This window comes from Sesamum indicum, linkage group LG3 (genome assembly GCF_026168435.1).
Source record: "Sesamum indicum cultivar Baizhima isolate 11 linkage group LG3, ASM2616843v1, whole genome shotgun sequence".
NCBI lineage: Eukaryota > Viridiplantae > Streptophyta > Magnoliopsida > Lamiales > Pedaliaceae > Sesamum > Sesamum indicum.
In genome coordinates this window covers 14,766,352-14,793,303 of record NC_142659.1, presented here as the reverse complement: position 1 = coordinate 14,793,303, position 26,952 = coordinate 14,766,352, and the positions used below count along the sequence as shown (strand labels likewise).

The 26,952-nt window shown below is 32.6% G+C and overlaps 3 protein-coding genes across 4 annotated transcripts; 1 reads left to right on the top strand and 2 right to left on the bottom strand.

Annotated features, from left to right (window-relative positions):
* Window positions 1-122: 122 nt before the first annotated feature.
* Window positions 123-1,980, top strand: LOC148788694 (uncharacterized). The gene is made up of 4 exons (XM_088878098.1): window positions 123-485; window positions 593-772; window positions 882-989; window positions 1,420-1,980. The coding sequence occupies exons 1-4, from the start codon at window positions 123-125 to the stop codon at window positions 1,978-1,980; spliced, it is 1,212 nt and encodes a 403-aa protein (XP_088734224.1).
* A 4,454-nt stretch (window positions 1,981-6,434) lies between these two features.
* On the bottom strand, window positions 6,435-9,097 carry LOC105157597 (putative 2-oxoglutarate-dependent dioxygenase AOP1). The gene is made up of 3 exons (XM_011074008.3): window positions 8,666-9,097; window positions 7,662-7,986; window positions 6,435-6,752 (listed from the first exon to the last, which is right to left on the bottom strand). Exons 1-3 carry the CDS (start codon window positions 9,037-9,039, stop codon window positions 6,507-6,509), a joined length of 945 nt encoding a protein of 314 aa, XP_011072310.1. The 5' UTR covers window positions 9,040-9,097; the 3' UTR covers window positions 6,435-6,506.
* Window positions 9,098-18,877: 9,780 nt separating this feature from the next.
* On the bottom strand, window positions 18,878-26,029 carry LOC105157561 (pleiotropic drug resistance protein 1). Of its 2 annotated transcripts, XM_088878947.1 has the most exons (23): window positions 25,513-26,027; window positions 25,263-25,383; window positions 25,085-25,173; window positions 24,886-24,970; window positions 24,635-24,794; window positions 24,481-24,557; window positions 24,287-24,340; window positions 24,116-24,206; window positions 23,723-24,024; window positions 23,361-23,642; window positions 22,950-23,266; window positions 22,664-22,824; window positions 22,460-22,563; window positions 22,210-22,366; window positions 21,939-22,129; window positions 21,496-21,828; window positions 21,118-21,408; window positions 20,960-21,043; window positions 20,747-20,880; window positions 20,428-20,655; window positions 19,944-20,115; window positions 19,611-19,865; window positions 18,878-19,309 (listed from the first exon to the last, which is right to left on the bottom strand). In XM_088878947.1, the coding sequence occupies exons 1-23, from the start codon at window positions 25,836-25,838 to the stop codon at window positions 19,052-19,054; spliced, it is 4,272 nt and encodes a 1,423-aa protein (XP_088735073.1). In that variant the 5' UTR covers window positions 25,839-26,027; the 3' UTR covers window positions 18,878-19,051. The 2 variants fall into 2 exon arrangements, with proteins under 2 accessions (XP_088735073.1, XP_088735072.1); XM_088878946.1 differs by having other exon boundaries at window positions 22,210-22,563; window positions 25,513-26,029.
* Between the last annotated feature and the right edge of the window lie 923 nt (window positions 26,030-26,952).

Genomic DNA, 26,952 nt, shown 5'->3' with positions numbered 1-26,952 from the left:
TAGTCGACTGTTATAAAAAAAAAGTGATGATCGAATGTTCTGGTGAATCAAAAGTAATATTTGTGGGGATTCGTCACGTAGTACCATTTTGTGTAATATCAGCCACGGAGACAAGACGATTGATGTTAGAGGGTTGTGAAGCATATCTAGCCCATGTGGTAGATACTAAGAAGGTTAATCCCACATTGGAGGAAATCCCGATAGTGAAAGACTTTTCTAAAGTATTCCCTGATGACTTACTAGGTTTGCCACCGCATAGGGAAGTGGATTTTTTCATAGAAACTCTCCCAGGAGTTGCCTCAATTTCTATTGCACCGTACAGAATGGCCCCAATGGAATTACAAGAGCTCAGAAAGCAAATCGAAAAATTATTGGGGAAAAGGTTTATTAAGCCGAGTACTTCGCCGTGGGGAGCATTAGTGCTGTTTGTGAAGAAGAAAGATTGGGGTATGAGGTTATGTGTCGATTACCGCCAATTGAACAGAGTAACAGTGAAGAATGAATATCCATTGCCGAGATTGATGACCTGCTAGACCAATTAAATGGAGCTACAATATTTTCAAAGATCGATTTTAGATCTGGTTATTGGCAGCTGAGGATAGCAGAGAATGACATACCGAAAACAGCTTTCTGCATTCGGTATGGTCATTATGAGTTTCTGGTGATGCTCTTTGGGTTAACAAATGCACCAGCGGCATTCATGGCATTTATGAACCGTACATTTCAGGAATATCTGGATCACTTCGTTATTGTGTTTATAGATAAAATTTTGGTATACTCGAGGGATACAGAATAGCATGAGCAAGTTGAGGATAGTCTTACAGATTTTGAAAGAGGAGTTATATGCTAAGTTAAGCAAATGTGAATTTTGGGTAAATCAGATAGTTTTCCTTGGGCATGTAGTTTCTGGTGATGGGGTTATGCCTGACCCTTCAAAAGTAAAGGCTATTATGGATGGAGAGTGCCAAAGAATGCTACTGAAGTCTGAAGTTTCTTAGGGTTGGCTGGATATTACAGGAGATTTGTTGAGGGTTTCTCTATAATTATCGGTCCTCTGACCAAGTTGTTGAGAATAGGGGTAGAATTTCAGTGGACGGAATAGTGCCAACAAAGTTTTAATGAGTTGAAGAAAAAACTGACCTCCAATCCGATTTTGATTTTTTGCCGTCTGGTAGTGGTGGATATATAGTGTATACGGATGCTTCTAAACAGGATTTGGGATGTGTGTTAATGCAAAATGAAAAGGTAATAGCTTATGCGTCCCGCCAATTGAGGAACCATGAATTAAATTATCCCACACATGACTTGGAGTTAGCCGCGATTGTGCATGCACTGAAGATCTGGAGACATTATTTGTACGGAGAAAAATTTCAGATCTTTACTTACCATAAAAGTTTGAAATATATCTTGATGCAAAAGGAATTGAATTTGAGACAAAGAAGACGGATAGAACTACTGAAGGATTATGATTGCACTATTGACTTCCATCCAGGGAAAGTGAACGTGGTAGCAGATGCCTTGAGTAGAAAGAGTTCAAGTGCATTAGCCAATCTGGGGAGTCACAATCAGATATTGCTACTAGAGATGAGGTCTATGAATACGGAACTGGAGGTTGATCAGGTAGCGGGTTTATTGGCAGCTTTGCAACTTAAGCCAGACTTCGTGGATCAGATCAAAGAAGCGCAGACTCGAGATCCTTTCTTATTACGAATGCTGGAAAATATAAGACTTGGTAAGAAAATAAATTTTTTGATAAGAGTTGATGGAATAATAGTGAATGGGGGACGAGTTTGTGTGCCTGCTATAGATGGGTTACGCGAAGCGATTTTGCAGGAAGCTCATAATGCACCATATGCGATGACCCCTGGTACTACAAAAATGTACCGAAGTTTAAGACTTTATTACTGGTGGCAGACAATAAAGAAGGATGTGGCTGAAATTGTGGCTAAATGTATGACATGTCAACAAGTAAAGGCATAACATCAGGCACCAGCAGGTAAACTGCGACCTCTATCAATACCAGAATGGAAGTGGGAGAAAATCAGTATGGATTTTGTCGTGGGGTTGCCACGTACATTCAGAAAGCACGACGCTATTGAGGTAATTGTGGATATATTGAAAAAATCTGCTCATTTCTTGTCGGTACGAATAATTGATTCACTGGATAAGTTAGTTGGGTTATATATTTTCGAGATAGTGAGATTACATGGGGTGCCTATATCGATTGTGTCAGACATAGATTCCCGATTTACCTCACGCTTTTGGGAAAGTTTACAAATGGCATTGGGCACAAAGTTACATTTCAGTACCGCATTTCATCCTCAAATATATGGGCAGTCAGAAAGTACGATTCAAACCCTAGAAGATATAATGAGAGCTTGTACAATGGAGTTTAAGGACACCTGGGATGATCATCTACCTCTAATGGAGTTTGCATATAATAACAGTTTCCACTCTAGTATCGGTATGGCCCCATATGAAGCTTTATATGGAAGAAGGTGTCGCAGTCCGATTTTTTGGGATATAGAAGGATTAAGACAACTAGAAGGTCATGAATTAGTGTAGGAAATAGTATAAAAGATACAAATAGTTAAGAAGTGCTTGAAGGCAGCACAAGATCGACAAAAAAGTTATGTTGATCAACACCAAAGGGAGATGGAGTATGAAGTAGGTGATAAGGTTTTCCTGAAAATATCTCCTTGTAGGGAAATTATGAGTTTTGGCAGGCAAGAGAAGTTGAGTCTGAGATATATTAGACCGTATGAAATTATTGAAAGAATCAGACCATTGGCATATTGACCAGCATTACCAGTAGAGTTGTCACAAATACATGATGTTTTTCATGTTTCGATGCTGCGACGTTATCGATCTGATCCTAGCCACATTATTCGTGAGCCGAAGATAGAGATTTATGAGGAGTTGACATATGTGGAGGAACCAACAGAGATTTTGGATAGAAACATAAGAAAATTGAGAAATAAAGATATACCGATGGTAAAAGTGAGATGGAGTCATCATTCCCCTAGAGAGGTGACTTGGGAGGTTGAGGAGCATATGAAAGAGAAGTATTCCTATTTATTCCATTGAACGGGTAAGTTAGTTAAATTTCGAAGACAAAATTTTTTTTAGGAGGGGAAAATTGTGACGTCCGTAGAATTTTTCAAGTAATTGGGAAACCAATAGGTAATGATTAAAAATTTAGATTTAATTAGTAAATAAATTATAGATTGAATTTGGGATATAATAAAACTTGAATGAATTAAATTGAAGTTCGTTATAATATTTGAAAGCAAATTATATTAATTAGAAAAATTAGAAAGGATATAATGAATATTTTGAAAAAATTTTAAAGTAAATAAAAAAACAAAAAAATAAAGAAAGAAAGAGAAAAGGAAAGAAAAAAGGAGGAAAATGAATTGGGGGAGGGGTGGGCCATCACCCACCGCCCCACCCCATGATAAACATATAATATATATACATATATGTATACTCTCAAACCATTTCAAGCAATTTCCCCTTTTCTGCTTCAGTTGACGCGCAGCGAGATAAGATTTATATTTTAATTTTTAATAATTTATATAATTATATTATCTCACAACTATGGCCATCTTCTTTTAAGCTTCAGCTTGTGTTAAAGTAATCTCATTAAGGGATTAAGACCTTTAAAATATGTCTCGATTAGTTGACCTAATTCGACTTTCAAGTGGGGAGTGAATGCGATTTTAGCTTGCAAAGGAAAGAGAAAGATCTGAAAATAAGAGGGCTAGCTCACTCGTTGTAACCACTAGTTCTATAATTGGATCAACTGAAACTAGATCGTTGGCTTGCTGGCTTCCCTAGGGGTCTTATTTTAATTTTTAATAATTTATATAATTATATTATTTAATTAATTCTTTTATTAAATATAGTTTATCGAGTGATATATTATTTAATCGGAGTACTTTATGATTTTGGCTATTTAAAATAGTGTCGAATTAAATATTACATTTGCTATAAATTTGATATAGCTAGTTAATTAAAATATTGGATTTGTTAGATTTAATTATTATTATAGCTAATTTACACAATTCCATCGAAATGATTAACCAAATATGTAATTCTATGTATTGTTGCTTAATTAAATTATATAGCAACGACAAAATTGACAGAAAATTCATAGAAAGGTCTCGAAAAATTTTCGTGATATCTGAAGCCAGAGTTTTTGGTTGTTTGGTTGTTAAATATTCTGGTCTTTTATTAGGTTGTGGTTAAAATTGTGATACTATTTTCCTTGAGGTTATGTACACGGAGACAACTAGTGTGGGTAATATAAACTTTTGGTGGTATATATTATCTTTTGTGATATATATAATATATTGATAAATTAGAATTTATTTTACGGGTTGAAAGGGAATTACTTATAGAATGAGTTCTATTTAAAGAAATGAAGAAATAGTAATAATTAGATGTAGCGCGTAGGGGGTGCTATATAATTACTATGATTTTTAGTTATAGACATTAATATTATAAGCAATAGTAATTTTTTTTCTAGTGAATAACTGTACATCTCTAATTAATTTGTCAAAGTTGATAATTAATTATGTTGGGTATTCACCCTTCAGCAGAAGCTCAAGAACCCTAATTAGCTATTATAGATTTTTGAGTTTTCAACCCTTAAATAATACAAATAGATTCTGACAGAATAATATATATTCAAAGAATGAAATAATAATACAACAGAAAAATAAAGAACGCAATAAATTGACTCAGGGAGTTGAGATTCGAAGAGGCAAGATTTGGCCACAAAAGGCCGACAACTAATCTCACGGTTGCTTCGACTGTGTACCAAGAAAAATCACTAGGATCTTCACAAAGAACCAGCCACTAAAGAATTTCAACCAACTACTTAGGATATCACAAAGATCTCTAGAACACTAAATTATTTTTGCCTCAAACTTTTTCAATGATATTTTCAGATTAGGGGGAGGGGGAATTTAACGGTAGAACTGAAGAAGGAGAAGGAGGATAATGGCGGTGACAAGTTCCCAATACCATTGGAGACTATTGGTAAAAAACCAGAGAAGGGAGAAGGCCAAGGAGGCGAGAGAGAGAGAGAGAGAGAAGCATAAAGCGGCCGCAACCAAAAATAAATGGGGGGAAATAATTTTAGGGTTAGGGTAGTGGATTGGATCGGGTAATAGGTTGGGTTGAACAATTGAGCCTAGCAGATTAGGCGAAAAGAGGGAGTCATCCAGTGGAAAAGTGGGCCTTGGGCCTACCATAAGGTCATGGACCATTTTTATTTAACAATCTCTACCTTAGATCAAGACCAACAAGGGAACCTGGCTCAAGGACGAATCTCGGCTATCATCATTGCCGATATTCGCTAGACGGGTACCTGCAAAACAAAAAGATAAACATGTATATATATGGGTTAGAATTTAACCTAAATTTAATATTTGAAGGCAGGTTCCAAATTTAAGTCCTTAAGATCATAATTATGCGTTAAGTATCCACGACTCAAGCTTTATTTTTCTTTTAAAAAATTATTTTTCTTGCCGAGTCGTGGATGCAACAACAACTAGACACAAATTTGTTACCATATTTATAATTTTTATAATAAAAAATAATTAAGCCCTTAATTACTTTACTTGAAAACAAAGAAGATGAAGACAAATGGGATGAGATGTGATCCCGCGATGTCAATATTTCTTATTCGAACGGACGGTGATCCTTATTTGATTTTAAAACAAGCTTTATTTTATTGGCTGCTAAGAGATATATATCTATGTATATAAACATTAATGTCCATATATATATATAATAGTAATAAAATGATGTTCAGATAAGATTCCCTTTCAAATTAATTGTCCGGGAATTCTTGTCATTATTCTGCAAGCATTTGAATTTTTTTATATTTTTTTTAAATAACAACAATGAACTATTATTAATTGAAATAAATCGATTACAATAATAATTATTTATGTCGATATTAATATTTAACAAAAACTATGCTTAATAACATCTACTATTATAATTTTAGTCTTGTAACTTAGGTAGCTTTGACGATTTTAGTCCTGTAACTTAGTCAAGTTGGTACTTTTGGTCCTATACGAATAATCAACATAACTATAATTGCAATTTAATTAAGCCATGGGGACCCACATACAATTTTTCAGCCAAATTGCCTGGAGAAAAACTAAAATTGTTAAAATTATAAAAGTACAGGACTAAATTACGAAAATTAATTTATATAGGATAAAAAATGTTACTTCCCCTTAAGTTATAGGACTAATATTGTAATTTTTTCTACTTTTAAAATAGTACGTAGTTTGTTGTTGTTTACGTTGAATTTATTGATTGATTTAAAAATATTAATGTATTGAGTACTAAATATACTAACATTTGGCCACCAAGACAGAAGAGCCAACATGAAAAGTTGATATCCACATACATACACACAACTGAACCTTTTCTTTTATTCTCATGACAAAAACATTGGACAAACAAAGAGAGAGTTAATATTCTCAGACACCGCAATAGGTTCTGATGGCGCTCTCAAGTCTCCTGTTCTCTTCTTTGCTGTAAAATTCGAGAAATTTGAGGTGATCGAACGGTTTATATTGCTGTGGATTATCATCGTTGATCAGTTCTTGAGGTGTCTGCACCATTGATTTCTCGATGAATGAGAATTGTGCAAGGGAGTATCTTGCTTCATTTCCTTGCATGGTCACTCTGTGGGGTGGAGATCTTATCCTGTTATTGCTCCATGCCTATATAGTCCTCCAACCAAACCATATATGTATATCACAAACTTTAAATAATTAATCACTTCTTAATATATATAAAAAATAAATAGAACTATTTTTTCGCAATAAACTTCTAATAATTAAGGTCATGACATTTATTAATTTAAGGGTAAATTACAGCTACCTCTCCTGAGGTTTGACATAATTATGATACTACATCGTTGTTAGAAACATTACAAATACCTCTCTCAAATGAAAAATGTTGCACCTAAACGATGAGGTGGACATTATTACTTTACGTTTACTGAAAATTTTTCAAGAAAAATAAAAAGTATATTTGAAAACATGTAAAAATTTGACGGTGAGTGAAATAAATAATATATAGGGAATATTAGTCCGAAATTTTTTTATAAGATTCTAAAAATATATATCTATATATAATAAAACAGAATTATTGAAACTATTCACCTAAGTGCCACGTATTCAATATCTATTTTGATAATATTACCTAGCAACGAATATTGTGTAGTATCTAATAAATATTATCTAACAAGTTATTTTTTTAAATAAAGAATACAAAAAGTATTAATTTTTATACAAAAGAATCTAATCAACAATGTTTTTTTATCTTTTTTTAAATATATAAAAATATGTATTTGCAATATCTATTTTGATAGATATTTAAAAAAAATAAATCAATCAAATTTATTTCTAAAAATTCAATATCGTGACTATAAATATATTTCTATAATTTTGACTTTATATCTATAAATCAGTTTAATCTTAAGTTAAATTATTTATATATGTACCACGTAGGTGTGCATTGGACGATTAAATAAGTTAAAAGATGTCAGCTTCAAATCAAAGACAAGTATATAAATTATTTTATAAAATGTGCAGAATGATTACTGGAATTAAATAAAATAAACTCACCATAATTGCATCACCAGCCATAACGACAAGGGAGGAGGGAGAAAGGTCATGAACACCAAACCACTCACCATCTTTGGCTTTAATCTCCAGACCATCAACTTGATTTTGATGAATTGTGGACATGAAGCTCTTGTCCGTATGAGATACAAATCCCATTCTGTTTTCCTGCATCTTAGGTTGTCTGTATTGCATGACCCTGCAAAGATAGTTGGCTGAACTGATGTGGGATTCATAGTACTGCCCCACTCCATACCCCTCAAACACCATTTGCACAACAATCTTCTCCAATTCTGCTGCTAACTTTGTGTACAAAAGAAGCTTTTCACTGAAAAAAATAATTACAAGTAAAAAAACGAATTAGTACAAATGAACCAGTTACAATGATTACATTATGAATTTCAATTGTTAATAATCAATATATATACGTCAATTATTAATTTCAAATATGTACAACTGATCAATAACTGTCATTAAAGTAAACTAATATCCAAATATTAGCGGGACTCGAAGGTCGTGAGGCTTCAATTTCGTGAATTAATTCTTTACGTCGTTTGCAAAATACAATTAATACAAGAAAAGACATAAATAAAGAATCCTAGTTTTTGTCGTTGTTCGACTTTGTTATAGCAAGGAAAGTAAAACTTGTAAACTAAATCAATTGATTTATACTTTTCATGTCCAATACCATATTATGAGGTAACGTTTTCAAACATTTTTGGACAATCATAATATACATAAAATCAGAAAATAAATCAATTCCCTTACTTTTCATGTCCCAAAACCGGACTATGTTGTAATATTTTCAGACATTTTCCACAAATCATAATATATGTAAAAAGAAAATTTGAACAAGTAGAGATGATCTATTTAAAATTTCTTGGTTATTACGCATACAAATTTATCTACCTCGCTGGTTTTCTTCAAAAATATAAAACACATAATACTAATTTTAAATTCCAAAAAAGCAAAAACGAAAAAATGAATTGGATGAAGAAGTACTGTACCTGAAGCCATCATTTCCATTTGGCCACATGACTTTGGCGAAGCTCTGAATTCCTTCAAGTGTATTGGCATTATCAATACCCATACTCTCATACAGAGGAATCAATGGGATCTGGCCGACATATCCATACAAGGGTTTTGCGGACTTGTTCTGAACTTTTCTTTCAGTTGGGATGTCAAACAGTTCCTCCAGGGCTTCGAAAACCCCAGTATGTATACGTTGGGTGATTTGATCATATGCCGCCACAAAACAACCATATTCTTGCAGAGCAGATATCACTTGTCTGCATGTTTTGGACCATGTTTCTGTCCCAGGTTTCGAGTTTTCTTCTGTGAATGCAATGACAGGGAGTTTGTGCAGTGTCAGCGAACCCATGAATATGTGTCTGTGTGTTGATTGGTGTTCTGTGATCAGTTTCTTTTTTCTGAATCTGTGAAGAAATATATAGTTAATTATGGGCGAAATATCTCTCTTTTTTGGCCAAATTATATTTTCGATCCTATAATTATAACTCAGTAGTATTTTTAGTACTGTAACTTAATTTATTTAAATATTTAGTCTTATTTTTTACGGATTAATTAGTTCTAAATATCTCACATGTCTTCACGAGAAAATATGATATCAGTGACAAAATATCAATTATCAATTTTATAATTTATCATTAAAAATATATACTTAAGTGACTATAATTTTTATCTTGTCAATTATATAATTATAGTAGTGTCAATACGAGACTAAAGTTTGCCAAAAAAAAAAAAAAGAATAAATGTGATATTTTCAAAATTAGGGGTGTCAATTGAACCCAATGCAAAAAATTTACAAGCGGCGCGGGTGGGGGTCCTAAGTATTAGAACACGGTCGGCCGGGGGGGGGGTGGCTTAAGGACCCGCCCCTCTTTATAATTTAATATATATATTATTTTACTTTTATTTTGATAGAAAAAATACTAACAAAATATTATATTATTTTATTTGTTTATTGTTAGGTATTTGTTGAACAATTGATAAATTAAAAGATTATCCAACAATACTTAACGAGGATGAAATGAAAAAGTTGTTAGTAATGTATAATTGCTATAAATTGTTTAGATTGCTTTTATGAATATTGCATCTATAATCGAGGATTTATTTTTTGGACTTGAATATTTGAGTTAGGCCATGAACAATTTTATTCGGGTCGGGGCGAGGCGGAGTTTAAAAATAATTGTGGCGCTTGTGGGTCTTGGGTCCTTCCTGGAATTGGCAGGGCGAGTCTTGGGTCCACCCAAATCCACCCTATTATCACCCCTATTCAAGACTATATTGAACACAAAATGACTAAATGTATAAATAGAGTCAGTTATAGGGACCAAAAGTGTTATCAACCTATAGCTACAAAATAAAAAAAATATAATTTTGCCAGTACTAGTATTTACATAATTCAATAAAATTAAATTTAAAACACCGATTTAACACTCAACAATTCAAATTAACAAGGACATTCAAGTGTGATAAATTAGAAATTACAAACTAGTATAGAAGTGGACATATATTCACATCCATGTTATCAAATTTATTATCTTTTTATTGTAAGGTTTCAACTTTATTGATCTAGCAAGGCCTCAATAATATTTTTGTATCTCCTTATGCATATATAGGAATTTAGTCATATAGGCTCTGGTGAAGATCTTCTATCGCACATTGATATTATATATTTGTGTTACACCAATGCACGATTGACATGTGTTCCTTTAGACAATTAATAAGACAAATTATAATTTTAGCCAAATTAGTTAGAAGGGTTGATAATTTTGGTCTTATTCAAATTAAAACTCGCATTTGTCCTATAATATAAAAAATTGTGAATAGTCATTTTGGTTGGAAAATTCCACGTCATCAGCCAAGTCAGCACCTAAATTTGGCTTTTAATGAATTTGATGATGTGGCAATCCAAATTATAATTTTTAATTCTGGTCCTGTATCTTTAAGAAGATGGCAATTTTGGTCCTCTAACTAATAATATACCGATTTAGTCCTTCATATTTCAAAATAGTAACGATTTTGGTCCTTAAGCTCAACTAGTGACCATTTTGCCCTTTTATCATAAAAGCTCAATAGTAATGTCACATGTATTTAATTAAATCCAATATGCTTTTCAAGTAAATTAAACCTCGATAAACTTTATACCTTGATTTGACTACCTTGCCATCGATATTCTAAGCTCTTGGTTTTACAGATTTCGTCTAACCACACTACTGCAGTAGATAATTCACATATACTTGACTCCTTTAGTAACAAATAAGAACAAACACGATACGAGGTCTATAATACATCAAAATTCGAGTAGAACAACAACAAGGAGATAGTCTGAAATTATCTTTTGGATCTCTCTTATCTAGAGAGAACTTTGTGTATTCGACTCTAGTATTTTGCTAGTTCCTTAAATTTACCTAATCAATCTCTACTTACTGGTATTCTACCTCGAATCTTGGTATATCGTAGACGTCTCGCAACATTTGTTGCTGAAGGAGTTAAGTACATACGAACAATATGTTGCGGTATTTTGGTTGGAAGAAGTTCGTAAAATCGAGGGCTTGGAACATGTGGCAAGGCGGTCAGACTAATGTATGAAGTTTATGCAGGCTTAATTTTATTTCAGATACAGGTTGTAACTGATTAAGAGCATCTGATAGTAATATTAAGCTTCTATCATAAATGGTTAAAATGATCACCAGTTGAGTTTAAGGATCAAAATCGCTACTATTTTGTCAGCTTGAGGACTAAAATCGCCACATCTAGTATTAGTGGACCAAAATTGCCAACCTCTTAAAAATACAAGACCAAAATTGCAATTAAGAATTACAACTTGGACTAATACATAATCAATTTCACCAAAAGCCCTAATTTAAGTGTTGACATAACTGATGGCCTGAAATATTCCAGCCAAATTGGTTAGAAATGACTAATATCATCACAAATTTTAAAGTTACATGATCAAATTGCAAATTTTAATCTAAATAAGATTAAAATTGTAATCCCCTAACTTACATACTAGAATTATATTTTTTTTCTAATTAATAAATATAATTAAATTATAATTTAAAAATAAAATCCGTACCATCACGCATTAATGTTACATCAAATAGGACAAAGATGGATCCTTCTAACAGTACTAGACTATTACCCAGAGCGGAACATGACATATTTCATAATTGTTTACTCTAAATTAGTTTGAACGCTTAATATAGTATAGGTCATATTGCTATAAATTATTTGATCCCTGACAATATTAGGGTTGTCTCTGTTAGCAAAAATTTCAGTCCTATTAATTATGTAAATATCGAAAATAGTCCTATAACATCCAAAATTTCTTATTTCCAATCCTCTTGTTAATTTTTGTTAGAAAATTAGCAGAAAAATTTTAGAAAGCCTTCCCGACACAAGGGGCGTGGATTTCTATTACGCCTTCCTATCATACATACCTCTTGAAACAGGATATCTCTAGGATAGAAATCTTGAATCAGGAGCATATCTATGTCTAATAATATCTGCGGATCACGCAGCTTTTTTGGATGATCTAGGTTCAAAATTAACTAATTTAAATGCCGATATAAAGTTTGGGGAGAGATTGAAAATCTTAGATTCATCGATGTACAACATCGCAAACTGAAAATAGAGCTCCCGGCTGCTATTCCGACGAACAGATCAAGAACTGAAACTTCAAAATTTTACTAGTTTCTATTCTATAATGATAATAATTAAATTTAATTGTAGTGAAAAAAAATTGCATTTAAGACGTGAGAATTGACAATTAATGACACAAATGTCACAGCAACTTGGAGACGACATAATATAGTAATATTTTCAGTCATTGTGGCAATTTCTGTTGTCAATAATTAATTTAGGGTAAATTCCTCAAAAAAAATTTAATTTGGAGTAAATTACATTTGTTATTAGAATTATGTTCATTTTAAGTTTTATCATTTAAGCTGTTTTTTTATGCCAATTTACTATCTCAACTTTGTTATATATGACCTTTTTCTGGTTGATTTTTTATCGTAAAAATATCACATGCATTGCACACATGATATTAAAGGCAATGTAGTAATGTTTTTCTGACATGTGCACTTTAATTATGTGATGTTTTTTTCCAGCAAAAACATCGATCGGAAAAAGGTTCGTATATGGTGAAAGTGCAAATTTCACAAAGTTAAAATGATAACTGGACACAAAAAAAGAAATTTAAATAACAAAAAATAAAAATAAGTATAGTTCGAACGAGAATATATAATTTACCTATTAATTTATTATTGCACATCTTTTCTGTAACAAATCACCCATAATTTTTTACACACTGGACATGATAACTTATTTAAAGCTTTTCATTATTAATCTTGTGAGGAAATTATATATTATTGTCAGTTGTCAATGACAAAATTAGTGTCGTCACTAAATATGTATAAGTAATAGCAACTTTAATATTATCATTATCATTTTACATCTTGCGAAGTATTTTTATTCTTTTTAAATGTACGTCGGACTTGAAGACAATGACAACTTATTCTTTGGAGTTTAAATGTAGATCTAACCTGTCTGAACATAGTACAAATTTGGTGTAATAATATAATCCATAAATCCTTAAGTCTTTTTCAGCTTAGAGAGGGAAGATCAAATCATTCAATAATATTCCTTACAGGAAACCTAATGCGTACAATGTCAGACAAAAATTTGGTTATTATGTCAATGTTATGTAAATTATATTATACAAAAGAATCATATCATATTACTTTGAGATTTCAAAAATTATTGAAATTTTTTTACTCAAATCAATAACAGAGCAAGTGTGATACACTTGCTATGTAATTGGTCATTTTTTTTTTTAATTGTGCATCAATCGCACGGTAAGTATTACACTTGTCATACAATTAGTTCAAATACAATTAAACTCGAACTGATTTAAAATTTTTCCAAAATCAAATATAATTATCTTTTTAAAGAAGAGGTGTGCTATATGTCGTATTCATTTATAATGTGAAGAATATTATATTTTTTTGGCAATGACTAACACTAGTTTGTGTCTACTCAAGTAGTAAAGTTTATCTAAGCCCAACGTAAACAGAGGTAGATGTGCATAAATTATATATTCAATTAAGTCCAGACAATTTGCCCAAACATAATATATATATCACTAAAAAAAATTATAATATTTAATTATAGTTAGTTGTCATGGTTAATAACAAATAGACGTAACAAATAATTATTGACCACGATTAGTAATGATTCTTGAACATAATTTTTGTGAAGGTGGCTAAACCATTTGTCATGCTTAAAAGTCATGGAAAATGTTTTAAAGCCAAACTAAATAATTTTTTCATGATGGAAAAGCTAGTTTTTGCATTGATTTTATTTAATCGTGGTTAATAGTAGTCATTTATCATAATTTTTAGTCATAATCACTAATATTGTAGCTAATAATACTTTTTTTATAGTGTGTCTATATATGTATTACAATCACCCCTTTTGAGATTTGATATAATTATAAATATACTCTTGTTGTTTGGTCAATTACCAATAGCCCTCTAATTTAAAAGTCGTTCAACAATTAACCCAATCTGTTGGTGTTCGACTGGCTTTCACTCATTTTTTTATAGTAAACCGATTGAAATGCCCTTGTGAACTATAAATTATAGTTTTACTTAAATTTCTGAAACTTTTCTATGAACTTGATAATTTTTTTTACAAATTTTTAAATTTCTCCATCCAATTCGTCCAATTTTTTTTTAAAAGTACAATTTGAAAATTCTAGACTATCATCTAAATATTACATAATTTATCAAATATCAGTGGATATTAATAACTTTTTAAATAATAAAAAAATATTAATAATTATATCAAATCTCATAAAAACATAGGATCTTTTAGTCAAGAATACGACATTGGTGTCTTGAATTTATTGTCCCCTTCTAATAATGCAGTATTATACGATATTGCATCACTATTATATATAAGCCCATATCTATATTATCATATATGTACCAAAATAAAAATATTTTTGCTTGATGTTATGATATATATGTATGGATGTCTATTTTTAAAATGTTATCACCAATTCTAGTTGAAAAAATTTTTATGGTTATATTCTCAACCGACAAATGAGCTCAACAACATATTTTGTCCCATTTAACTTATAAACTATAATTAACATAAATTTATTTATGGAAATATTTTAATAACTGAAAATATTGTTGCACAAGATGCATTTTTAATAATATGATGTCAGGTGAAAATGGATATATAAGAAAAAATTTGATATTTGGTTAGGAAAAATAAAACTAGACACATCTGAAACCCTTTTTGAAGTTCAATTTTGTTTTCGTTCAAAAATTTGACGGAAAAGTAAAAATATAAGAAAAAAAGCATATAAAAGTATATATCTTGTCTAAATTCAAAATTTTCTATTTGAGATCGGTTGCAGTAATTTTAATTTTATTTAAACTGAATAGTTTCAATGCTGATTTTGATAAACATTTTATTAATAAATGTTTTTTTTTTTGTTGTTCTTGTTTGATGTTAATTTTTTTATATATTAAAATTATTTTAGTATAATATTAACTTGTCTATTTTGTAATATAAAATAAAAAGAAATGATTAATTACTAAAATTACAAAACTTAAAATTTTCTTCTTAATTTATTTTTCACGTAATAATCTATATTTTTAAATACTTTCAACTTTTACTGTGACTTAACTTACAATTGTTTCTATAATCTATTTTCACCATAAAAATAGAAGTGGTTACTAATATACCCCTTCTAAGTCTCTGTGATACATGTTTGGTTAGTTATAAATAGTGGCAATTTATATGTAATTCTTATAATTATTTAAATTTAGGATAAATTACATAGACATCCTTTAAGTTTGATAAAAAATACATGAACACCCATCTATTTTTTGTAAAATTATTTTGTGTAAAATTTGCTTCTAAATAGGATGTATAGTTGTAATTGCAAGTATAATTTCAAGAGGTGTATTTTGTAATTTTATAAAAAATAATGGATATTTGTATATTTTGGCCTAATATCGGAAAATGCTAAGTTTATCTTTAAATTTATGAACAATCATTCTTATTTAATGCTTATCATTTACTCATAATTTATCATTGATATTATCCTTTTTTTTTTTTTTGTTCTGTAGTGTTCACATTTTCCATTTACTTATAATAATTCTTAGGGTTTGTTTGGTCGGGTTGATATTTGGTTAGAAAGAACAGATGAAGGAGAATTAAAACTGAATGTATATGGAACTCCTTTGAGGTCCACTTTTATTTTCATTCAAAATTGAGCAAAAATTTGAACGTATAAGCTAAAAAGACAAAAAAAGTACATAGTTTATTTTTACTTACTTTGCATATATATAATTTTCCTCCAATTATTTTTTTTTATTTCTGCTGATAATACCAATACATAATCTTCTAAAAAATAACTATATCATCAATAAAAGTGCTGACATTTGAGTTTGATTGTTTTATTTGAGGGCAATGGTAGTAATTTTTATTTTAATTAAATTGAATTGGGCTACCAAATGAAGGCCCAACATTGCACTTTATTTCATAATTGGTATTTGTGTGGAAAGAAGACATGGACAAGACAAAATCACTAATAAATTAAACCCTCAAGAATCTTATCTATAGCTGACAAAAATTAATTGGACTGACTGATTTCTTAATCTTTACTAAAAGTTTTTTGTTTTTTTTAAAAATATTTATAAATATTTTTAAATCAATCAAAATATTATTTCAACATTTAATACGCAATATCAATTTGGTAGTAGAGGCCATCGTAGCTATAATTCTATCAGCTAAGAGATCGTAGATTCGATTCCAATGAATTTGCGTACATATCTACTTTTATACAAGTTTTTTATTTCTTTATTTAATTTTAAATGCATTATTCAATCTAGAATTACTGATATATATTGACCAATTTTAAATTTTAATATATTAAATAATACAATGAATCGAATCTTATTTATAGCTGACAAAATTAATTGGACGGACTGATTTCTTACAACTACCCTACACCATGAATAAATTCTTAGACAACCCTAAAAATTGCTACCAAATATTTCGATAATATATCCTGTATAGCTACGACGGCCTCTGCTACCAAATTGGTGTTGCGTATTAAATGTTGAAATAATATTTTGAAGCCTAAATATATTTTCAGTTGAGTTCCATTATGCAGTCATTGCAATAAAAGATAAGAAAATATAATATTAGTCGTGTAAATTAGTGGATGGTAATTTTGGTTCATTTTAGATTCAAAGTGGTAATTTTGCTTTGTAATTTTAAAAATTATGCAATTTTAATCCTTTTCGGCCAATTTGGCTAGAAAATTTCACGTCAGTCATGTCAACACCTAAATTGAAACTTTCAATAAATTTACTATTTGATGACACGACAAGTTTTTTTAAAGTTATAATTTTCTTTTTGCGGAGTTATCCCCCACCCCCTCCAAAAAAAAAGAGAAAGAAAGGAAACATGTTGGATTGCTGGTGTTATCAATTTAGATGTTGACATGATTGATAACGTGCAATTTTACAACTTGAAAAAGACTAAAATTGTCATAATTCTTAAAGTTACATAATCAAATTGTCAATTTTAATTTAAATGATCAAAATTGCCACCCCGTACATTCTTAAAATCTTATTAAAATATATTTGGTGGCAAGAATTGTGTATCAAGTTGTTAATATAAATAATTAATGACATATTTAATGTGAAAATTTAGGTACAACACCAAATACAATGATAATAGTTATTTGTTGTCACTATCTGATCCATATATATTTTTCGGAAATTAGGTTTAGAGACAACTTATAAACACCTTCTTTATCATTAATTCCTGCTAGAGTAGTGGGGACTTGTACAAAATAATTATCACTGTTAATACAGGAAAGATTCATACGATTTAATTTTAAAATAGTTTTTGTCTTTTCAACTCATTTTAAATTAGTCTTTTCAGTAAGTAATTTTTGGATATTATCCCTATAAAACTTTTCTTTTTTTACAAAATCATTTTAATCCTTCACTTTCTATTTTTTATTGCAATTTGGTCCCTCATACATAATCTTAAAATATAATAATTATTTTAATTGAAAGAATTTATCATTGATTAATCATTCAGATGTTTGTGCACATTTAATTTTAAAAAATAGAATCTAATTATTATTTTGAAAATATATATGTTACTTGGATAAATGAAGAATAGAAAAAAATTATTAGAAATTATTGAAAGAAAAATAAATAATTTAAATAATTGGCAAACAAAAAAAAAATAAAGAGAACAAAATGGTGATCTTCAATTATATACAGATATTAACTTAATTAATGACATATCAATATAATTGTTTTAAAATTTATGAAATTCTTGAAATTTTTAAATAATAGAACACCTGAATGAATAAGCGGTTTTATATACCCTATTTTTCAACATTTTAGTTGACATATTTATATTTCTTATTTATGTTATAGTTTTAGAAGTTTTTTTGTTTAAATTTTTTTGCTCTAATTATTTATTGAAACCTTTTTTTTTCCAACTTATATATTTAAATATTTTTTTATTTGAAGAATTCAACGAGTTCATTAAATTCACAAAAACATTACGTTAATATATTCTTAATCAAATTATTATCTGAATAATTGACCAACGATAAATTATTTCAATTAAAACAATTATATTTTTCTAAGTTTAAAAATAGAAAGACCAAATTGTAACTAAAAATGAAAAGCCAATGATGAAAGGTTTTCTTTAAAAAAAAAAAAGGGAGAGAGAGTTTTATAAGGGCAATATTGAAAAGTCATCCATGAAAGAAACTGATATTGAGTTGAAAGGACTGTGATTGTTTTAGAGTTAAAATCAAAACTCCAAGACTAAAATGAAATTTACCCCCCCTGTTAATACTAGGGTGAATAATAATTTATTCTCCTGTAATATTGAAAACGAACACATTACTTCTTATAAAAAAAAATATAGCAATTTATCTCCTGTACTTTTTAAAATGAAGCAATTTAACTCTTTATACAAGGAGATAACTTGTTTCATTTTAAAAACCATAGGAGTGTTAAATAGTTATATTTTTAAAAATACAAGAAGGTAAATCGTTATTTATTTTTTCACAAGGAGTAAATTTACGATATTACAAGGGGATTGTTTGCATTTTACTATGAAACACCCGCTAAGTTGAAGTTCTATCATATCAGACAGCTGGGAAATGACTCTCAAAGTTTGTTGTCCATTTAAAATGATGCTCAAATTTGAAGCATTCCATCTACGGTAAGAACAATGAAATACAACATGAGCTTCAACTACAATATTTCTCATGGAAGTAGCAGAGCTGTCGGAGCGTGTCATCATCGTCTTTCGAAATTGAACACCCTAATGGCAAAGCCGAATGTGAAAATAAAAACAACTACGAACACAACGTGCATGCCTGCAACAACTCCAAGAAAGTCGTGTCTGAATCCCATGTAACTGTGCAAGAACTCCTTCACCGTATACTCCGGGCTTATATACTCTTCGACGTCTCCAAGTTGAGACGTGGCCAAACCGTATAACGTCCAAGCGACGGGGCAAGCCCAGTAGTACCATCTCCACCATACAGGTATTTTCTGGTGTTGGCAAGAGAGAGAAAAAAAATATGAAAGCATGATCTCTGAATTGTCACTAGTTTTGATTTTGTCATTATATAATTTTTAAGAACTAATTAATGACATGTTTATGGCGACAATTATAATTGTGTTACCGTGTCGTAACTGTGCTGTGCCGCTGATTGCATACAGTGAGGCATTTGACACAACTTTTTTTTTGTCATTACTTATTGTCAGTGAAAACTTTGACAGAATAGCTGTCACTACACGTTCTAGTGAAATGTCTTCGTTTATAATTGCGAATGGATGCTCTTGGACTTACAGGGCGCGGAACTATGAATCCTGAGAAGAGGTTCCACGTCGAGATAAAGCCAGCTCCAATTATGGTGGAGATATGGTGATTTGGAGCTACACTCACTGTCATCATCCCATAGAAGGTGAAGTACGATAGTGTCAAGTACATGAAATATATGTACCAGAAGAATTTTGCTGCGGTCCTTTCGAATCCCATCATCACATACACGATGCTGCCATAGACGGCTGCTTGTGAAAATATATACGGAAATTCAATTGCAACCTATGACAGAGGAAGAAACATATGTGTGAGGATGAAAAGGATTAAGAGTTTACAGTTAAGTATGTATATTGTTTTAACCTGTGCAATGGCATATGGCAATGATGAATACATTCCAGCTGCTCTTTCCCTGTAAAAAACCGTTCTCTCAACTGCAACTACTGGCTGCACGGAGACGTAATTCTGGATGCCTAAGAAGAGGACAGACGCATACATAGAACCGATACAGTTGAATATATCTTGTACACTGTTCCTGCTCATTTCGGTTCCACGGAAATCAGCATTTTGGATAGTTTACATCGACACTCCCTAAGGCTTAGCGTTATTATGAAAATCCCTTAACTTTGAAAAACTACGTAAGTCACACCTCCTGAAACCATGTTTTGTGCTAACTATTCAAGACTGGATGTCTGGAGGGAATCGATAACGTAAAACATGCTTACAGGAGCATCAGTTGAATTTTCCAAAAGAAAGGATTCTTTATTATGTGCCTAAATTTTACCACGTATGTTATGATTATCCGTCTTTTATTTCGTTTGACGGACTCAAAATGGAATTCAGTTACCTCTTGGAGCCGAGGTCCCAGAACATGCTGCCGAAGCTCACTGCTATGAATATTGTGAAGAGAAATCTAATGGCTGTGTACAATGGATTTCGCCAATACGACCAGTGCTGTTTCCATAGGCAAGCCATGCATTGGATGTGGAAAGGTTGAGAGTACCGAGTAGGGAAATTTGGCTCTTTCATCCCCGGCCTTGGGGTACTCAGCTCACTGATGAGAGCTTTGTTTCTCCTGAAATGTTTCAATTCAAGCGCAGCTTTAGTCAGCATACCACTAGTAGTATTCGGGACAAGGGATTGAATCAGTCAACTAAACTGCTAACCTGTATAACTCTGAATTTTTATACACCTGAGCGAAATCGATTCCTAAGGCCATTTCCTGTGCTGAAGCAGTAACTTCCAGCATCCAAGTTGCCGGATTATAGCCGTCTTTGATTTTGCTCACTCCTGGAATACCCTTTAATTCAAAGGAAACAATCTCTTAAGATTTCATGATACTTAACACGAAATCCTCTACTCACCTTTGGCAAACTCACCTCAAAGTACTTGATGAGTTGGGTGGAATGACGTCCCAATGGGCCGGCGTATATCTCTTCTCCTCCTCGTTTCAGTAGAAATAGCTGGTAAAGTAACTTTTAAGTCAGTGAAAACACGAAGAAAGTAAGGGTTAGTATTCACATCGAGCCATTTTCACCTCGTCAAAAGCTTCAAAGATGTCGATGCTAGGCTGATGTATGGTGCACACGACTGTTCTTCCAGTGTCAACAGTGTTTCTAACTGTTCTCATCACGATTGCAGCAGCTCTTGCATCAAGCCCTGAGGTGGGCTCATCCATGAATATTATAGAGGGGTTTGCAACGAGTTCGACTGCGATAGTTAGCCTCTTTCTCTGCTCAGTCGACAGACCGGTAACCCCTGGCAGCCCGACTAGTGCACCTCTTAATGGTGTGAGTTCAACAAGCTCCATAACTTCCTCAATGAACATCTGCAAATGTTTAATTACCATTTACGTAGTAATAGATAGCCGACTTTTCTGCATACGAAGCTTTATTTGCTGCACGGATAAACTAACCTTTCTCGTTTCAACATCGACCTCTGGGGCCAGCCGCAGCCAGGCTGAATAAAGCAAGGATTCATGCACAGTAACATGAGGGGAATGGATGTCGTTCTGCTCACAATATCCTGAAATTCGAGAAAATGTTTCTTGCTTTTTGGGGTACCCTGAAATTGTAATAGTCCCATCTATATATCCTCCTGTTTTCCGACCAGCCAGCACATCCATAAGAGTCGTTTTACCAGCCCCACTAACTCCCATCAAAGCGGTCAGGACACCCGGCCTGAAAGTTCCACTCACACCCTTTAGAAGCACCAGTTTATTCTCAAGAAAACCTCTGTCTTTCATTTCCTGAAAAATCATTTGTTATTAAGTGATTCTTTACTATATTCCGTTTTGATAATTTCAAGATGCAAGAAGCAACCAAAATTTTGAAAAAACAACGTAAAATTTCCAAGTACCTGTGGCATGTCAATAGAGTATACAATTTCATTAAAGCTGATGGAATATGGTTCAAATGGAAGAATCATTCCCCTTTTCCTCATCTGATCAGCCTCTCTGTTGGCATTGACGTGACTAATTTCCCCCATCTCTTTATCATTCTGCTTGTCATCACTTTCTTTTGGTATAACAGCTCGAACCCTTCCAAGAGCTACATAATACTAGATTAAAATGCTACATGAATTTCTGAAAACATTACTTGTAATAATACAAGGAACTAGAGATACTCACGGTTCAGATACGTGAGAGCTACTATGAAACCTATGTTGAATAGGATTGTGAATCCAAATAATGCCCCTACGCCTATCCAGTACATTTGTGCTTCTGGTAAAAATCCTCGTGCCTTCATAACTGCAACTCCTAATGATTCGGTCGTGTTTGGAATGACCTTACGACAGAAACTCAGTTGAATATCAGCTATTTTCTTCGAAGTAAAAGAACTATCACAAGAAGAAACGTAATTTCTCAAACATGGACTCACTTTTTTCCAACTGTTCCCCGTGAACTCGTTCACTATAATTGCATTCTGTGCATACATTAATGGTGACGACCAATAACCCCATATCCACCATTTTTTCACATTCACTGACAAGACGTGAAAAAGAAACAAGAGACAATTGACATAGATCATATGAGAATAAATCAAACGAGTATAAGAATTGAATTTTTCGTTTTCTTATATTACCTCGTGACAAGACCACACCACCCAATGCAAATAGTATGAACAATACAAACGCACCAAATGTGTTTGAAACAATCATGTGTCTACCGACTGCTCCGATCAGCCGGAATAATCCACTAGCCATCTGGTTCAGAAGTAAGAGTAGCAAGTATTGTTTGAACAACCTGCAGTGAAGATCGTCAACTTTTATGATAGTTTCATGTAAATGCAGTAAGATTCATGTTTAAGTAAGTAATTGTGTTCATCTGTCAAAGAGAGGTATACTTGCTGATTCGTATTAGAGTTTTACCTTCCGATATTTGGATCGAATCCTATGACATAGTAAGTGATAAAAACCCAAACGCCTACTTCGACAAATGAAATAGGTATCTTCAGTATCCACATGGGAAGAGCATAAACCCATGGCGGGAAAAAGAGAGCACGTCTTTGTTTGTAGAACACAGGAAGCTTGTAAATCAACATGGAATTCTCGGCCATGCCATTGAACATTATCAATGTTGCAGTAAAAAACAGAGCACCAACATACATATATCCATCTTCTACGCTATGCCGGTGCATGTTAGTCCGGAGGAAGATGGTCATAGCAATAAATGCCATTGTGGTAATCTGAAAATTAACATAAGCATTCACGTATCAGCAACTGATTGGTAACAAAATCAGGTGAAAGATATTAGGTGGAAACACGATACATATGACCAACCTGAGAAACCTTGAAGATATAGAAAAATGAGTTTCTCTTCATCAGCAAGAGTTCTCTTGAGCAGCATGCTTTTAATAGTTCTTCCATCCCAGCACCATATTTTCTGGTTGTTAAGGCAGCAGGGTGGCTTTTGCTCTTGTCGAACGGAGATGCAAGATCATCTTTAAGTCTCTGACCGACATGGAAAGATTGAAACGCCTCGGCAAATTCACTCACTGTTACAAATCTGTAAGGCTCATCGACACGCATCCAGTATTGCTGCTGATCTTTCTTCGACGTCACCTGTAACACAACTAATTCCTCATTGTAACTGAGAAGAGACTTGTATTGATGATCAGTTTTTCAATATTTAAAATGCATACTTCTTGCAAGAAATCAGCCACGCCTTTCCTCTCGGGACACTTAAAACCCACAGATTCGAAAAATTCAAGTACATTATCACGAGGGCCTTGATAGACGACTTTGCCATCAGACAAAAGTATGATATCATCAAATAGATCATAAGTCTCGGGTGCTGGCTGTAGAAGTGATATAAGAGCAGTTCCATCGAGAATGTGGACATATTGTCTTAGTGAGTTCACAATTTGGAAAGTCGTAGAACTATCCAACCCCGTTGATATCTCGTCCATGAAAAGAGCATTTGTAGGTCCAACCAGCATTTCACCTGTGATCTTAGTCTCAGTATTTACCAGTTCTTGAATAAATAGAACAACATTTTTTGCCTGTTTATTTACACTTTGTCACAGTTTCCCTACCTGTCGTAACACGTTTCTTCTGCCCCCCCGATATTCCCCTTACTAGTTGATCTCCAACCAAAGTATCTGCGCAAACTTCCAGGCCTAAAACCTGCAAAGATACAATTCATAAATTCCATTTTCTATGAAAGGATGCTTGTTCAGAGAATTGAAAGTTTTAGGTCATTATACCTTAAGAATATAGTCTGTAATTATTCTTGCTTCTTGTCCTTCAGTAGAAACCGCCTGTGTCATGCAAAGATTCAAGATTTACACCATAGAAACATTTCATATGATATCGAAATCAATGTAATGTTAACAGTCTTTAAGTTGGTTAAATTCTGGCTGCAAAAAAAAAAAAGTTGGTTAAATTTCTGGAATTTTACCTTCATGAAGATATCAATATCCATATCAGGCTTAATATTGGCATTCTTTTCTCTTCTTGACAATTCTGAGAGCATCTCTGCAAATGCACAACAAGATTGATCAGCAACCTTACTTTCCGATCGAGCATATAAGAGATGGGGAGTCTTTACCGACCGTAGCGAGATCCAATCCCCTGGCATCTTGCAGAGAATTCCAGAGTTTCTCTGACAGTCAATTCTCCTATATGAACATCATCTTGGCTGATGTATGCAGCAGTTCTTTGTGGTACAAATTCATTCATTTTGTGCCCATTATAAGTCACACTTCCAGAAACCTGGTGTTGTGAATTGAATAATGTTATGTTACTGATTTCTATATTACAAACGAAACCAAACAAATAAAAATACATTTTGGCAATTTTCGACCTTCAAAGAAGCATCTAACTTTCCCGCCAAAGCTAACAACAGTGTAGTCTTTCCTGAACTTGGAGGGCCTAGAAGCAAAGTCAATCTTCAAACAGTAATGAAAATTCAGAATCAGAGACGATGTTTGTCAAGAAATACAAAAACTATTAGCAACAAAGTAATCTAAATGTAAATGGAGTTCATCAATCGCATCTCTTACCTGCAAGGCCTGATGATTCCACTGACATCTTGCAGAATGGAAATATGTTTCTTCTTGCTTGGAAGTATATGCACATAGTTCAGAAACCCCTGACGAGAGAGACGATTCAGATAAGAAAGTTTCTCCACCATAGATGATATGTAGTACAATTCAAGAGTAAATATTGATAAATCACTACCTCCAATATGTTAATAGTAAAATTAAAGAAAGTAGGCAAAGATCGGCTCCCTATATAGGCTTCTGCACCAACAGTCAGATGCTCAAATCTGACTTCTACCATTGGCAAATTAATTCCAACTCTGGAAAAACCACACACAACAAAGGGAAACATTAACATTCTTAAAATCAGCAAAAGATTAATTAAGCACGTAAATACGTATCATGGAAGAAAGAAAAATCAACCACATGCTTTGCTCATTTGAGGTCACCTGTCAATCCGGTTCCTCAGCTTCAGCAAGAACTTCTCGTTGTCTTCATCAGCAGCCTTTATTAGCCTGTCAAGCAAAAGTCTTCGTTCTTGAAATCCAAGATTTCTTACATCAACTTCACTGGTTGCACCCCTTGATCCTACTAAAAGACCTCTCGTCAGACGATCATAAGTAGGAAGCTTTTCCAGTGCAGCCCATTTTAGTGCTGCTTCATCGTCTTCTTCCCGTGCTGAATGTGAGAAAGCTTCCAAACCGCCATTCCTCCAGAAGGAGGAACTGTTTGCTCTCAAGCTACTACTTGCTTCATAAAGACCACCACCGTCCATTTATCAAGACAGCAAAACAAAAATACACCAGTATCTCAATAACTCAATTAAGATTCAGATGAAGTCTATCTAAATTCCTTGAAGTTTGATTTGTTTGAACAGGAGATGTCAAAATTCGGAATGCCCTGTGGCAGCAAATCTACAGACTCTGGCAGTTTACTCGGTTCGAGGGATACAAAATTCTTTTATATGTCTATTAAAGAGAAACGGAATGGCTAATCAACAGAACACATGCTAAAAGGTTTAGGATTATGTAGGGGTGGTTGGGATTTATTACATCAACTCTATGTTACCTTTAAACTAAGGCTTTGTACACTTGCTGTAATAAGCAGAGGTGGTGAAGATGGGACAGAGAAAGCATAATGAATTTGCATTAAATGTTTGAAAACACGATTTCCTGGTCAAGACAATTAATTGGAAGAAAGTCTGTTTTGTACTTCAGGATTTCAGCTTGCTTTTCTGTTGGGACCAAGCATGAAATACTTGAACAGGAAATCCAGTGATCATGGCCTGGATATGCAAGAACCTTCCGCTATCAGGCATCCTCCTCTGTTAACTTTTTATATCAGTATGGAGCCTGATCCTATATTACAGTTTGCTCCTCAGACGTACTTTTGTGGATACAAAAGTTGGGGTTTTGAGGGCAAACCTGAGATAAATATTTTGGTTTAAGACATTTTACCATCAAGAGTTCTTTATTTTTCCCTTTTCACTTATTTATTTACTTGGGTAAATTTTACTGTATTTTACGGGCGCTCTACTCATATATTATTGATAGGTAGTTGTGGAAAGAACTGAAGAATTGTGAAATATTTGAAAATTAAACCGCACAAGAACCATGAAATAAAATAAAACATCCTGTACTATTGCTGGAACTTGTAACCTTAAAGATTGCCAGTTAAGGACAGTGGTCTCTCTGTTTTTCCTGTTTAATCCAAGTCTCGTTGTATGGTCCAAATGATGACAGGAGCGCCACGGCTATGGAGTATGACGAATTGTTATGATCCTAAGTGTAAGGTGCGCGATATAAATCGCATATTAGTGCTATGTGGAACTAATATGAGACTTATCTAATCATGCATCTTTTGAGGTAGGATTCTTTTATGAACAAATA

What these genes read in the sequence shown, in the direction of transcription:
- LOC105157561 (XM_088878946.1), bottom strand. Translation starts at nt 25,838, where the DNA reads ATGGACGGTGGTGGTCTTTATGAAGCAAGTAGTAGCTTGAGAGCAAAC. An exon ending in TTCGATCCAAATATCGGAAG is followed by an intron (nt 22,825 to 22,949) that starts GTAAAACTCTAA and finishes TCTTCACTGCAG; the next exon opens with GTTGTTCAAACAATACTTGC. An exon ending in TCGATGTTGAAACGAGAAAG is followed by an intron (nt 21,409 to 21,495) that starts GTTAGTTTATCC and finishes AAACATTTGCAG; the next exon opens with ATGTTCATTGAGGAAGTTAT.
- LOC105157597 (XM_011074008.3), bottom strand. Translation starts at nt 9,039, where the DNA reads ATGGGTTCGCTGACACTGCACAAACTCCCTGTCATTGCATTCACAGAA. An exon ending in AATGGAAATGATGGCTTCAG is followed by an intron (nt 7,987 to 8,665) that starts GTACAGTACTTC and finishes TATTTTTTTCAG; the next exon opens with TGAAAAGCTTCTTTTGTACA. An exon ending in TGGCTGGTGATGCAATTATG is followed by an intron (nt 6,753 to 7,661) that starts GTGAGTTTATTT and finishes AGGACTATATAG; the next exon opens with GCATGGAGCAATAACAGGAT.
- LOC148788694 (XM_088878098.1), top strand. Translation starts at nt 123, where the DNA reads ATGTTAGAGGGTTGTGAAGCATATCTAGCCCATGTGGTAGATACTAAG. An exon ending in TGTTTATAGATAAAATTTTG is followed by an intron (nt 773 to 881) that starts GTATACTCGAGG and finishes TGGGTAAATCAG; the next exon opens with ATAGTTTTCCTTGGGCATGT. An exon ending in GAATGCTACTGAAGTCTGAA is followed by an intron (nt 990 to 1,419) that starts GTTTCTTAGGGT and finishes TTGATGCAAAAG; the next exon opens with GAATTGAATTTGAGACAAAG.